The sequence below is a fragment of the Podarcis muralis genome, chromosome 3 (assembly GCF_964188315.1).
Source record: "Podarcis muralis chromosome 3, rPodMur119.hap1.1, whole genome shotgun sequence".
In the NCBI taxonomy this organism is placed as follows: domain Eukaryota; kingdom Metazoa; phylum Chordata; class Lepidosauria; order Squamata; family Lacertidae; genus Podarcis; species Podarcis muralis.
In genome coordinates, this window is record NC_135657.1 from 31,872,281 (window position 1) to 31,887,928 (window position 15,648).

Below are 15,648 nucleotides of genomic sequence, written 5' to 3' on the forward strand. Positions count from 1 at the left end.
TCAAAAGCTTGTTTACTCAGATGTCAATCCTATCCCTAAAGGTAAAGGTACCCCTGCCCGTACAGGCCAGTCTTGACAGACTCTAGGGTTGTGCGCTCATCTCACTCTATAGGCTGGGAGCCACCGCTGTCCGCAGACACTTCCGGGTCACGTGGCCAGCGTGACAAGCTGCATCTGGCGAGCCAGCGCAGCACACGGAAACGCCGTTTACCTTCCCGCTAGTAAGCGGTCCCTATTTATCTACTTGCACTTTGATGTGCTTTTGAACTGCTAGGTTGGCAGGCGCTGGGACCGAGCAACGGGAGCGCACCCCGCCGCAGGGATTCGAACCGCCGACCTTTCGATCGGCAAGTCCTAGGCGCTGAGGTTTTACCCACAGCGCCACCCGTGTCCCTAATCCTATCCCTAGGATATCTGTTTTACTATGGCAATTTTGATAGCTGTCCACACTTTGCTGCACCTTAAGGTGTATTCCCATTTGTTGCTTCAGACTGCAGCTTTCGATTACCTTGTGGCATGGCCATACTCTACTTTTTATTTTGCACATTGCCATACTAGCAATGGGACGGTGTCTTCCAGCACACCCAAGGGAAGCAGTCTAGCTTAGGCGGTACAGAAAAGGCTGTGTGGCACACATGGCTCTGTCCTCCAACAGTGAGTGGCGGGTGGCAGTTTGAATCCGCATGGTGGGGTGAGCTCCCATTGCTCTGTCCCAGCTTCTGCCAACCTAGCAGTTTGAAAGCACACCAGTGCGAGTAGATAAATAGGTACAGCTGCGGCAGGAAGGTAAACGGCATTTCCATGCACTCTTGCTTCCGTCATGCTGTGCCAGAAGCAGTATAGTCCTGCTGGCCACATGACATGGAACGCCAGCTCCCGAAGCAAGATGAGCGTCACACCCCATTGTCACCTTTGACTGGATTTAACCGTCCAGGGGTCCTTTACCTCTGCTTGAGGCAGTCACCTTACTCTGGTCAATGGTTGAGCCAGCCCTGTTACTACTGTCCTGCTTTGCTTCAACAAACCCAAGCAAAGAAGTAGAAGCTGCTTAAAATACCTGCTGCCACATGGAGACTGCCATGCAGCAAGCTCTATGTTTCCTCTATGGCACTACTGCAAAGTTCGTCACTTTATCTACATGTGCATTTAGCTATAAACACCTATACAAATTTTGTGTATATCTGAGTCCTCCTCCTGGTGATGGATTGCCTCTCTCTTTCGCCAATGCTTAGGTGGCTATGGCGGGAAATGTATTAAAGTTGCCTTTATGAAATCCATAAACCCTTCCCTGACTTTTTATAAACAACTCATGGCTCCCCTGTGGCTTTTTAAAAAAGGTAGCGGGTGGGTATCGCAAGATGTTTTCTATCATTTGAGTGCTGGATTGAAGGAAGGGGAGGAGAGCGCGCGCGCGCTGGAGAGTTTCTGTGAGGTGAGGCGCCTGAGGACTTGGCGGGAGGGAACGGGCGGGCGAGGCCGGCACCGCGCGCTTTTCGCCGGGAAGGCCAAGCGCGTGCGCGGTGGCGCCGGCCAGACCCCTCGGCGTGCTCGAGGCGGCGTGTGTGAGAAGCGGGAGCGCAAAGTGCGTGAGCGAGGGAGACGGGGAGCGCGCTCGCGCTGTCTCTTTAAGCCGCTCACTCGGGAGCCTGGGCGCGTGTTGAGCGCGGCGCCTCGCCCGGCGCGCCGCTCCGCTCTCCCTTCACTCGCGCAGGGGAGCTTCCTCAGGCAGCTCCGGCTCCTTGCTCCCGGGCAGAGACCCTTCGCGGGGCGCGGCCCGCCAGCCTCTCCCTGCCCCCTCCCTCCCTCCCTCGCTTCAACAGGCGTCATGGACCACGGCCCCAAAGAAGGGGACTCGGCCGGGGCAGCTGCCGGCGACGCCGCTCGAGGGGCTGCCGCCGCCGCCGCCTCCTCCTCCGGCGGCGTGGTGGTGCAAGTGCGGGAGAAGAAAGGACCCCTTCGCGCCGCCATCCCTTACATGCCCTTCCCGGTGGCCGTCATCTGCCTGTTCCTCAACACCTTCGTGCCAGGGCTAGGTAAGCAGCCCCGGCTCGGGGCGCCTCAGCCTGGGGGGGGGGAGGGCCGCCCTGGGCGGGAAATGGGACGCGCCCAGGCGTGGGAGGGTTCCTGTGGCTCGGGGGAGATCCCTCTCCGGGCGAGCGCCATGTGCCAAGGGGCTGCCCTTGAAGGGCGTCGGGGCGGCTGCTTGCCTCACAGCGCCTCGGGAGAGCGGAGCCTGGGAGCAGGCACCCGCCTTCGCGCCCTCGCGGCTACTTTTATTGACGAGCAGCGGCCAATTAATTCCCTGCAACCTGCTGCTCTCGGTTACTTGGGAGATGTGAAAGTGGGTCGCGGATGTGAGATCGCAAACAAGTTGTTCGAGCGGCGGGCAGAGGGAGATGCAAGTAAGCTGGCGGGAAGAAAAGTACTTAATATGGGCAAATGAACCCACATAGGTTCCTTGGACAACGTTGCTTTTTCGCAGCTTGGGATGGGGAACAGGGTGGGCTTCTTTCCCCCCTCTTCAACCTAAGATGAACCCTGCTGGATCAAACCCAAAATCCATCTAAGTCTAGCATCCTGTTTTCCCAAAGTGACCCAGCGGGTGCCTTCTGGAAACCCACAAGCAAGCTCTGAGTGCAATCTCATTCTGTTGCTCTTTGCCACCTTTTACACGCACGCACACTCACTCGGAGGTACATTGTCTCTGGACATGGAAGCTTTCCTATAGCCATCCTGACTACTAGCCGTGGATAGCGCTTGCCCTCCATATTAGGAATAGGTCTTAAAATTCTGTCCAAGGCATCGAAACTGGTGGCCGTCGCTACAACTTGTGGCGCTGAATCCCACAAGTTAATGATGCCAGCGCGTGTGAAGAAGTGCTTTCTTTTGTCTAGCCTGAAGCTGCCGCCGATCGCTTTCTCCTTATGCCTGCAGCCATGGTAATGATCATCAATACAGTATTGGTGTTTTGAGTGTGAAGCTCAGGGCTGCAGTCTGCATTCCAGGACGTAATCCAGAAACCGCAAGGATAACATTGCTGATTCTGCACCCCCCATGTCTGCCAATCTTGTTGGGACATTTACAGATAAAGGGAGGCGGAAGCAACTTTGGATTAGCATATCCCCTACCTGCAGGACAGACTGCTCACTGTCGGCTTCCCCGCTTGTTTTGTTCGCTGAATTCTCATGCAGGAAGGGGCCACTCTTCCAATGATAGCCTGCAAGGTTTTATGTATGCAAGGAGGAAGAGGTAGAACTTTTTCAAGGGGTGAAACATACCGGTATTCCTCTTGAGTGGGAAAAGGAGCCGTATAGCTTCTTTGATCAGCTCTGAACAGAAAAAGGAGGGCTGAGGGAAGAGCAAAACTGAAGAATCTTCAGAATGTCTCATGGGTGAGGCTATTGAAAGGAGCTACAAGCTTTTATAGCTGCACAGGAGCAAATATTCGGTGAAAACTAGCTTTCCTGATATGGAGCTGCAGAAAGGGGATTTCTATCCATGCAGTAAACTGCATTTCTACCTGTGGTTGGAACAAAAGTGACCATCTGACAACAGGATGAACTGTTTTCTTCCCCCAAACACCTGTAGGCATGCAGTTTCGTACAGGTGAAACTTGGAAAATTAGAATATCATGAAAAAGTTCATTTATTTCAGTAATTCAACTTAAAAGGTGAAACTAATATATGAGATAGACTCATGACATGCAAAGCAAGATATGTCAAGCCTTTATTTGTAATAATTGTGATGATCATGGCATAAATGAACGTTTTGATGATATTCTAATTTTCCGAGTTTCACCTATATGTACTTTCTCTCAGCTGGGATGCCTTGACTTGTAAACCCACTTGTATATACTTTTGAGGAGAATATATGGTGGGGAATTAAACAGTACACTGAAAAGGATGCTGCGTAGTGGGGCAGGGTCATGATGGCTTAGCGGCAAAGCACATGCTTGGCATGTAGAAGATTCTAGGTTCAAGCCCCAGCATCTCCAGGTACATCTGGGGGAGACCCTGGTCTGAAACCCTAGAGAGCTGCTTCCAGTCAGTGTAGACAATGCTGATCTAGATTGACTCCAAATAAGTGAGAAATAAATTATAGTGATAGTCAAAAAAATGACTGATTGCATAAATGATAAATAACCCCTTCTAAACTGAGAGCTGGCAGAGCCCCTTCTGATTGCGAGGTGACCAGCTGTCATTCAGTTGTAGAGTGTTGAGCAAAACGAGGTGTTAACAGATGTTGGTGTTGTTAAAATTACATTATATATATTTTGTGTGTGTGTGGTGTGTTGCCACCTTGTAAATTGCTTTGTAGCCGGAGGATGTTGCTGCAGTATAGGCTCTGTGGGTTCTCTTCAGCTGTGGGTGGATTTTGGAGGACTCTGGACCTACCGAGATATCAAATACGTTCTCCTGGCTAACTTTACTGGTCTCTGAATGGTGAACTGAGAGGAAAAAAAGAAACTCTCACTTATCCAATTTGTATTCTACAGAAGCAATACATGTAGCAGTAATCGGTTCTCCACAGCACACTATCAGCAATAATATTAGCAGCCCTGTATCGGGAAGCTTTTAATGTGCGATGTTGTGTAGTGTTTTGTATATTCTGTTGGATGTCATCCAGAGTGGCTGGGGCAACACAGACAGATGGGTGGGGTACATATTATTATTATTATTATTATTATTATTATTATTATTATTATTAATTGCTGGTAGTAGCAGTATTAAAGGATTTCTACCACTAGGTCTTTAAGGGATGCGGGTGGCGTTGTGGGTAAAATCTCAGTGCCTAGGTCGGCGGTTCGAATCCCCGCGGCGGGGTGAGCTCCCGTCGTTCGGTCCCAGCTCCTGCCAACCTAGCAGTTCGAAAGCACCCCTAATTGCAAGTAGATAAATAGGGACCGCTTTATAGCGGGAAGGTAAATGGCGTTTCCGTGTGCAGCGCTGGTGCTGGCTCGCCAGATGCAGCTTCGTCACACTGGCCACGTGACCCGGAAGTGTCTTCGGACAGCGTCGGCTCCCGGCCTCTTGAGCGAGATGAGCGCGCAACCCTAGAGTCGGTCACAACTGGCCCTGTCGGGCAGGGGTACCTTTACCTTTTACCACTAGGTCTTTAGCTTGGGATGCACCTATCAATGCAAGTGGCTAAGACCCTATATGGGTCTTAGTTTGTTTCTCTTTAATCCATTGTGCACTAGCACCCATTATCCTTTTTATCCCACACCACCCCCTTTATTCTCACAATGACCCTATGATGTAAACTAAGCTTGAGTCAAACTCCATTATCAAGAACTGGAGATAAGCCCTAGAGAGCCAGTGTGGTGTAGTGGTTAAGAGCGGTGTACTCGTAATCTGGAGAACTAGGTTCGCATCTCCGCTCCTCCACATGCAGCTGCTGGGTGACCTTGGGCTAGTCACACTTCTTTGAAGTCTCTCAGCCCCACTCACCTCACAGAGTGTTTGTTGTGGGGGAGGAAGGGAAAGGATATTGTGAGCCGCTTTGAGACTCCATCCGGTAGTGATAAAGTGGGATATCAAATCCAAACTCTTCTTCTTCTAATTATGTGTTTGCCCTACTTGAAGGGTCAAAACAGTTTCATTCTAAAATCTAAAATCTGTTTCTGTATGCTTTTTTTAAAGGTTAATTTTCAGGGATAAATAAAGGTTTTTATTCTTGTGAGGGGGCATGCAGCCTCATCCTGTGCATTGTGGTTTAGAAGTAATCTCCATTGTGTTCATTGAAAACTCACTCCTAAGAAACTGGGCATAAGATTGCGGCACCTTAAAGTAGTGTTAGAAACTCAGATATATTAGCTAGGCACCAAATGGTTCCTGTAAGCAAAGTTACAGTCACCAAAACGGAATGTCTAGTTGCCATTTGGGGATAAGACAGCTCTAAAATCTTATTTTTAAATGATGGACTGACTGTGACTGATTATCGATTAAACATCTGGCTAGGTCAGATGACTATTTGATCCAAGGACAGTCCACATATATACTGTGAGCAGGGGAGTGGGTTGGGGTAAGTGAAGACAAGCTGTAACAATTAACTATAACATTGTTCGCTGCTCCTACTCAGGCTGCACAGAAAAAGCATTCAGGTTCCTGAAATTCATTCCAATTGTGCAGATAAAATATAACTGATAGAATTCTCCAGGATGTGATATTGGTGTGTGAAAACCGCCAGGATCCAATGATACCCAGGCATGAACCTCCAGATGGTGGAGATATCAGGCACAATCCTGGCACCGAGAGGCATCTTCACTTGGCCGCAAATGGTTGATAGCCAGGTGCAAAATGCACCTGACACCTGGCTGATTTCAAACACTGCCTTAAAGCCTTGCCTTCTTCAACATGACTCACTTTTTGTTTAATCTGGCTTTTTCTTAATTCTGTTACAAAATGAAACGCTGTTGCTATTTTGTATGTTTACAAAGGTGTCCTTAAAAACACACACACACACACACACACACACACACACACACACACACACACTCTGCACCATACAGACTGAATCAGCAATACTTGTTTGCTTTTCTGTCATTTTTCACCTCTGAGCACAGTCACAGGGAAGGAAGCAACAGAATGTCACTTTAGTTGCATCAAAATTTTCCGCCTCTTGGAGTTAAAAGCACATTTATGCTCCATATGCTGAAACAGGAATTAATAGCTTGTACTTTACTCAATGTCTTTCACTTGTTTTTAAAAGTAATGATGGAAATGCCACAATGTGAATATTTAAAGCGTCTGGGAAATGAAGCCAAAGCTCTTGTCATATCTAGCTACCTCTCTTGTGCATTTGTAACAGTACAAGAACCCAACTGTGGAAGCTGTAGTCATTTAAAACAACCTTTGTGTTCTAGCAATATGTTTTTGTACTATTTTAGCTGCTTTTATCATATATTTGTAAATCACCTCCAGATGCATGTTAGAGGTGATTCAATAATAATAATAATGTTGTTGTTTAGTCGTGTCCGACTCTTCGTGACCCCATGGACCAGAGCACACCAGGCACTCCTGTCTTCCACTGCCTCCCACAGTTTGGTCAAACTCATGTTGGTAGCTTTGAGAACACTGTCCAACCATCTCGTCCTCTGTTGACAATAGTAGTAGTAATAATAATAATAATAATAATAATAATAATAATAAACAGTAATAATAATTTAGAAAGTATATAGGAATTCTCAAATTTTCTTTTCAGTGCACCCTAGCATCAAACCTGTACTAGAGGTTTGGCTAGAACAGAATCATAGAACTGTAAAGTTGGTAGGGATCTCAAGGGTCATCTAGTCCAACCCACTACAATGCAGGAATCATTTGCCCAATGTGGGACTTGAACTCACAACCCTGACATTAAGAGTCTCATGCTGCACCAACTGAGCTATCCCGAGGAATGGATTGTTCGTTTCAATTCTTCATTTGTGGTATCTCTGCTAAGCCACTGAAGCCAACCTTTTACAAAATGGTAATCTGTTAAAGTATGGTGCTTTTTTAAAATATGCAATAAACTGAACCCACTGTGTTCTCTGCATCTTGAAACAGGAAATCTATGAGAATCTGATCACACATACTTTGGATATTAAAATTGAGGTGACAAGTCATTTTTGAGAAAGTTAGCTATTGGGAGGGTTTGCACATTCGCAAAGAATGGCTGATAGAGGAAGTGACTTTTCTTCTTGTGCTTCTTGTATAATGGACAAAATAGGGACATGTGACTCCCCAATCTAAGAGCAAATCTCCTCTGCAATGCAGGAGGGAGGAGGCAGATGAAGAAATCATCAGGTGTTTGTTTGAAGTGTGCGGCTTCTAATGTATTCAGCTCCATTTTATTAATGTTGTGAGCTGCTTTGAGGATTTCAGATGAAAAGTGAAAATAGAATCTAATGAATAAACCCACTTCATCCCCAAGGGCAGAAGTACATAGCTCCCAGTTGGGAGGTGGTGATTTACGAACTTGCTGCCCAGGGCTAATAATGTTAAGTTGCTATTTCTTTGGAACTAGGAAGGCTAGTGGCTGTCTGAACACTTGACTAATAATCCCTTTTCAGGGGTGCCAACTTGAATAAAATAGTAGCGGGGGGGGGGGGGGTAAGCCCCGCCCTGCACAATCGATCACATGATGCGGCCCATGCACACCATTTGAATGGCAATGCTCATCAACTCTGAGGGCCCCGGCCCCCTAAAATATTTTATTGTGGGGGCAGAAGGGACCTTGGCCCCTGGGAGTTGGCTCCTATGATCCCTTTTAAAGAGGTGTGTGTCCCAGTCTTAATATACCTCCAGGGTGTAATCTTTTATATGCTTACTTGGTGGAGAAGGTTGTGGTAGGGCAGCTGCATGTATTCTTGGGTGACACGGATTAGTTAGATCAATTCTTCACAAAGAGTGGAATGTTGACATGTGTTTTAATCTGGTTTTTAGCTTACTGTTGATTTTAATTTTTTTTTAAAAAAACCATTGTAAATAGTTGATGTTTTTATTACACTCAAGCAGTGAATAAATCTTGTGAAATAAAGAGATAAATACACACTCACATCTTAATTTGTTCTGGCAACGATTTTAACGCCAAAGCTCTTGTCTTTATGAAAGTGAAAGCAGCCACCCATGAATTTACATAAAATTATGTATGTACATATAATATGACTTGAGTGTCTTGTGATGAAAGATGCTCAGCAGTGTGTAGTTATGACAGAATGTAACGTTAATTAAAATTATTTCAATAAAAAATGTCAACTCCAGGGATGAGAGCTTTATTTTATTCTACCTCTAATGGCATAGTGGTGTGAATTTAAATGACTCAGTGGTGTGACCTTCTCCTCAGTTAGTTTAATTACTTCTGTTTTAAACAGAGCCCTTCTTAAAGTTTTTTCTGTCCCCTGGCTAAATTTGAAATCTCTTCCATTATGTTGAACACATCATTCTACGTTTGGGGCGGGGGAAAGAATCCTGACCTAGGAGAAAATGTAGGACACGCAACATACCCTATATATGTTCTTACTATGCTATATACTATGTAGAATTGTGCTAGTTATATAATTGGCATATTTTATCATCACTGCACATTGAGCTGACATTTTCACTGTCCACCATGGATTGAAGATCTCTTGCCTGATTGAGGTTGCAATCTTACACCTACCTACTTGGAAATAAAGCCCAGAACTCAGAGGAACTTACTTCTGAGTAGTCATGTAGGGATTGCACTGTAAGCCACTGTCAGCCCTGGACCGCATCCATTCATATGTGAAATGAGTTTTAGTTTGTACCCAGCTAGGAACTGAGAAGAAGACTTGGCTGTGCCCAATAGAGATGCTTTGTGCCAGTCATTGTGGGAAGCAGATTTGGCTCCCTAGTATGTTTCTGAGCCAATACATTACATTTTTGCCTCCCATCCCACCCTCCTGTTCCATGAAGTATGTTCACCCATGGACACATTGCAGACAATGCCCTTCAAAATATTGTAACTAAGCGGCAACTTATTTTGCAGCATAGAAGTTCTCTTTGGCTAGGGGTGGCAATTGGTGTACCCCTCCTCAGTTTTTAACCATAGAACTGAATTAGGCCATCGTCATGAGGTAACAAGCCCTCCTCTCCTGTGGTGTTACAATCACCTTCAGCAGAAATAGCTTTGATCCATTTGACTCTAATCAAGTACATAAGGGTTTAACTGCACTTATTGACCTACATGTATAAAAGGGCTTTCTCGTTGTCTTCAATGAAGAATATCCTGTTCAGCTATGAGTCTTTCTAGGCAGGCATGAGGGAGTCATAATAACTCAGGCTAATCTTCCTTGGGCAATGTTATGAGAATAAAATTACAACAACAACAACAACAACAATTTTATTATTTATACCCTGGCCATCTGGCTGGGTTTCCCCAGCCGCTCTGGGCGGCTCCCAACAGAATACTAAAAACAGAATAAAACTTCAAACATTAAAAACTTCCCTGAACAGGACTGCCTTCAGATGTCTTCTAAAAGTCAGATAGTTGTTTATTTCCTTGACATCTGTTGGGAGGGCGTTCCACAGGGTGGGCGCCACTACCAAGAAAGCCCTCTGCCTAGTTCCCTGTAACTTTGCTTCTTGCAGTGAGGGAACCGCCAGAAGGCCCTCAGCGCTGGACCCCAGTGTCCAAATAATGCACCCTTTGCTGTAGATAGGCAAGAACCAAACTGTGAGTTTCAGATAACCAAGTTCCTATTTTATGATGCTGTAAAACCTTTTATATTTACTTGCTTGTTACTTTCCAGGCTGAGTTTGTATAATGACTTTTTAAAAGATCTGTTTCGTGCCATGTTTTTGCATAACCTGAGTATTGTAGTTGTTTGGGTGCACACTGTGCAGAGATTGTAACTATAACAACTTTAAATATCTGGAAATAAAATATTAAATTGTGAATTTTAATGAATGGAGTGCTATTGATGTGGATTAGAGAATGAACACACGTGGGAAAAGACACTGCTGAGTATCTGTTAATCTAATTCATCCTTTAATTTAATTGAGCCAGATGCATTACAAAGATTAAAGTGAAGGTGAAAGAGGATGAATAGTAGGGAAAGAGAGGATTGTTTTATTAAAGTTTGGTTTTGAAAAATGTTCACACATCTGCCATCGCCCAGTGGTGCTCATACTCTAAATTAAGAAATGGGGTTCACTTCAAACACAGCTAGCCTGGAAGCTGAGCAGACTTGTGAAGAAGGAATGGAGAATTCTGTCCTTTTGCTAGCCGCCTTGCTTGTCTTCATGGACTTCCTGGTTGCCTGTAATCTGTTAAAAATAAAACTACTATAGCAATCTAGGGATCTAGTTACTAGATTCTAGTACCAGGGATGTTCTGCAATGAGAGCCACATTTGGAGTACATTATGAGCATGGTGCCTGTTCTGTTTTGCAAATCTGTTTATATAAATTTGCTGGCTATTTTCATAAGTATGGCAGATTGCAACTACAAGTCCTCGATATGTTGCAATTATTACTAGAACTAGGAATAGTATCTTGACAAGTTCTTGAGGATGGTAAAAGTCAGCATGCATTTGTAATAGTCATGAACACTTAGCTGCAGGATTATAAAGCCACTGGCTAACTTTAGGATGAGCCAGTCTTCCAGTTTGAATTATCTCATGAATGTAAGTATCTTTTAAAAATAAAGAATTATAAGAACATTCTAGCCTAACCTATGTATATTGACTCAAAAATAATATGTATTCGGAAGGTCTTATTGCAACATAAGCATGGATAGGATAGGATTATTGGACCTTCTCCAAGAACTGGACTGGGTTTGTTAACTGTTTTCAATAATAAAAAGGCCTGCTAAGCAGAAAAGTGTATCCCACTGCAGATTTATAGGACTGTTGAAAGACACACAAACTTGGGTTTTAATGGAAATTCCCACATAAAATTTCAGGACTAATCAATGTGAATCACTATTCTAGACTAGGCTAAAAGTTAGAATAGTTGTAGTTTTGCAAACCATTTTACATAATGGTGTGAAGATATTTTGTAAACAAAATAGGTCTGATGCAATGTGTTTTCTAAAATTTACTAACAGTTTAAAATGATCTCAGGCAGAGATTTGATAAACTGTCAATCCAACCCAGTTTTGTGTTTTTCTGCATGCAGGGGGGCAGGCAAGTGTTTAAGTGTATTCATAAAAGAATGGATTTCGGATTTCATAAATGGGTCTTGTTAATTTGCTATTTTTAAAATACTTGTGAGACCTTTCCTGTTGCCATGACAATTTCCTCTCCATAAACATGATTTTGTGTATCTCTTTGTGCACCTATCTTACATTCCTTGATAAGAATACAGGCACCCTACTGAATCAGACCAAAGGCCCACCTGGACCAGCATCTTCTTCTGACAGTGGCAACCAGGTGCCTATAGGAAGCCCACAACTGGGACCTGAGTGCAACAGCACTCTCTTTATCATGCTCCCCAGCAACTGGTTTTCAGAGGCATACCATCTGCAGTACTGGAGGTAGTAGGCTGACATCATAACTAGTGGCCATTTGATAGGCTTATTCGTGAATTTGTCCAATCTCCCTTTAAAGCCATTCAAAAAGATGGCCTTCACTATATCTTCTGGGAATGAGTTCCATAGTTTGTGTATGCACCATTTGAAGAGATCTTTTCCTTTTGTCTGTCCTGAATCTTCTACTGGATGTTTCCAAGTCCTAGTATTTCTTCATAAAGTTATGCATTCAGTTTACCTCCACCACCATCCCACCCAAACAAACCAGTTCTGGGGAAACTTTTAGGTCCAGTGGACCAGATCTTTATGTCCCCATCCTGTGGGTGGGGCAGGTATGTGGGGTTTGGGGGAAAGGCCTTATGGGCTAAATTTGGCACACGGGGCCACAGGTTTCCCCCCTGTTCTAAACAAAAAAGGCCCAGATGTTGCAACCATTCCTCATTGGGGAGTTGCTCTGGCTCCTTGGAGAGCAGCAATCACAGCTGTGCCCAATATTCCATGTGTGGTTGCACCATAGATTTGTATGATGGCATTGTGGCATAAGCAATTTTATTTTCATTCTCTTTCCTAATGGTTGCTCGCATGAAATACACCGTTATCACAGCATTTTTGTCAAGCTACCAAGTATGACTCCAGGACCAGCCATCAGTCACTGCCAGTTGAGTATATGTGAAGTTAGGATTTATTTATTTTTTGCCCCAGTGTGTGTCACTTGGTGTATATTAAACTTCTCTTGCTATTTAGCTGCCCATTTACCCTTGCAATTCTGTTTTTATTCTTGCCACAAGTCAATAAAATTGGCTGCCTCACTTCTCCCCTGTACCTTTCAAGTGATATATGGGAAAGAAGTATTACATAGTTCAGTGCATGTGGGGCATGAGTCCATTAGTCTTTCAGAGATTAGGAAGAGTACCTTATATGCCTGAGGGATGCGGGTGGAGTTGTGGGTTAAACCACAGAGCCTAGGGCTTGCTGATCAGAAGGTCGGCGGTTCGAATCCCCACAACGGGGTGAGCTTCCGTTGCTCGGTCCCTGCTCCTGCCAACCTAGCAGTTTGAAAGCACCTCAAAGTGCAAGTAGATAAATAGGTACCGCTCCGGCGGGAAGGTAAATGGCGTTTCTGTGCGCTGCTCTGGTTCACCAGAAGTGGCTTAGTCATGCTGGTCACATGACCCAGAAGCTGTACGCCGGCTCCCTCGGCCAATAAAGCGAGATGAGCGCTGCAACCCCAGAGTTGGCCACGACTGGACCTAATGGTCAGGGGCCCCTTTACCTTTTTTTACCTGATATGCCTATGCTTGGTAGTAGCTCTTTGCATCTGGATTGTAATATTGTTGAGTGTGAGTGGTTAATGTATGAGTGGTTGATAGAGACAATGTTTGAGGTAGTGAATGTTTGTAGTGGCCATGTGAAGTAGACTGTGATGAGTTAGGGATTGTATATGTGCATTGACTGTCCATTTCTGGTTTATTTTATGCAATTATTTAGAAAGATTTGCAAAGCTCTCTTAAGCAGTGTACATGATAAAATCATGAATAAACACAGCTAAAATCCACAAAGCTGTTGATTTTATCTTTTATGTGGATAGTTATCTGTAACACAGAGAGACACACACAGCAGAAGACGAAGTGAATCTCAGAGAATTGATTATTGATTGGTTTTTTAATTTCTATATTGCTTAATATATTTTTAAAAAATCTAAGCAGTGTACAGAAAACTGAATCAACAACAGATAAACAAAATGTTGCAAAAATACTCTGTTACATATAAAAATGTTGCATTAATAACAAAGTTACTAATATCTATAAATCAGCATCAATTCATTTTTCCTTCTGGCACACCCTCCCTCTCAGCCTCTAGGTTCTCACCCAGTAACTCCAAACAAGCTCTCAGCTCACCCACAAAAGTCTCACATCAAGGAGAGTTCCCAGAAACAGCAGACATCACCCTAGTCTCCCTAGACATCACCCTAGACTTGCTTTTTGTGGACAGGCCCAAAGTAGATGGCACTTCCTCAGGCTGTGTCCTATTCAGCTGCACTCTCCACACCCAGGGTCTGCAGGTAATTAGGCTGCTGTAGGTCCCCTGCCGCTGTTCTAATTGTTCACAATACTAGATGTTCTGATGAGAACATTTCAGGCGAAGTATTCAGAAATGGCCTATAATAAGCAGTGATGTGAACAAAGTTGCATATGAGTAATATTAATATCTCAAAACTGTTTCATAAGGATACCCCAGGCAACAATCCATCAAATTCCATCATTGCTACCACCTCCTCATATACTTAATACCTGTCTTGGATTTGATTTACTGTGTCACTCATGTAAGCATTGAGGCAGCTGGAAAAGTCCACCCTTCTATTTTCATAGCAGAACAGTTTAAGTATATAGACTCAGGGCAGGGAACCACAGGTCGGGGGGGGGGGGCACTGCCTCTCTGTTAGGTCCCTCTCCACAGGCCTCAACTCTCACCAGCTCTGCCCTGCACCCTGCTCAAGTGCTTTTACTGATTTGGAATGTGATAATGGAGATATGTAGGGACGCGGGTGGCGCTGTGGGTAAAAGCCTCAGCGCCTAGGACTTGCCGATCGAAAGGTCGGTGGTTCGAATCCCCGCGGCGGGGTGCGCTCCCGTTGCTCGGTCCCAGCGCCTGCCAACCTAGCAGTTCGAAAGCACCCCCGGGTGCAAGTAGATAAATAGGGACCGCTTACTAGCGGGAAGGTAAACGGTGTTTCCGTGTGCTGCGCTGGCTCGCCAGATGCAGCTTGTCATGCTGGCCACGTGACCCGGAAGTGTCTGCGGACAGCGCTGGCCCCCGGCCTATAGAGTGAGATGGGCGCACAACCCTAGAGTCTGTCAAGACTGGCCCGTATGGGCAGGGGTACCTTTACCTTTTAATGGAGATATGTGTATCTGTAGAAACCCCATGGCTGGAATGCAGCCTGTGCAAAGAGTTGCATTTGTTTTGTCTGCCTATCCAAACCCATTTTTGCCACTGTCCCTGCCCCTCACTTGCATGCCCCCCCAACGTGTAGTTCATGAGGGAATGTTGCCCTTGGTTTCCCTATTGCTGCTGTAAAGAGAAAGCTAAGCCTTGTTAAATGTGCTCAAAAACCAGAGACACTCCCGTCTCCATGAATTAGCAGAGGACTGGAAGCTTAGCCGACACATGGAGAGCTTTTACCATGCAAAGACCACACAGAAACAAAAGGCTTTCTTCAGCACAGTTTACTGAGGTTTAAAACGTACAGTTCATGCTGAGATGCAGCAAGGTCCAAAACATATCTCTTTAAAGCCCCTTGCCCACACACAACTACGTTTTAAGTAATAGCCCTTTTAAATATGGTGGGACATCTTTACCAAGGGTGCCAACTTGAATAAAATGTTGGAGGAACCCAGGTAAGCCCTGCCCCACATAATTGATCACAAAACGGGGCACACACAAACCATTTGAATGGCTATGCCCATGAACTGGAGGGGGGGCTGGCCCCCTCAAATATTTTATTGAGGGGCAAAGAGACCTTGGCCCCTAGGTGTTGGTTCCTATGATTCTTAGCATATTCTGTTTACCATGGTGATTTTCCCCTCAGGTCCCCCTCTGGAGTGTAAGTACTAAACAAGGGATGGGAAAAATTCCCTTGCAGACAGACACCGTCCTTTTTTCATTTGTAAGTTTTTAA

The 15,648-nt window shown here is 45.0% G+C and overlaps 1 protein-coding gene across 3 annotated transcripts in view; it reads left to right on the top strand.

Annotated features, from left to right (window-relative positions):
* Positions 1-1,475: 1,475 nt before the first annotated feature.
* Positions 1,476-15,648, top strand: part of STUM (stum, mechanosensory transduction mediator homolog) — a 40,663-nt gene continuing 26,490 nt past the window's right edge. Inside the window, exon 1 of one of the 3 annotated variants that reach the window (XR_013392162.1) lies at positions 1,476-2,033. Coding sequence is in view for 2 of the 3 variants with exons in the window: in XM_077925623.1 (XP_077781749.1) it covers positions 2,162-2,402 (241 nt within the window). In the remaining variant the exon portion in view is untranslated. Of the gene's footprint in view, positions 2,034-2,146; positions 2,403-15,648 lie in introns of those variants that run through there. The other 2 variants (XM_077925624.1, XM_077925623.1) reach the window with 2 other exon arrangements.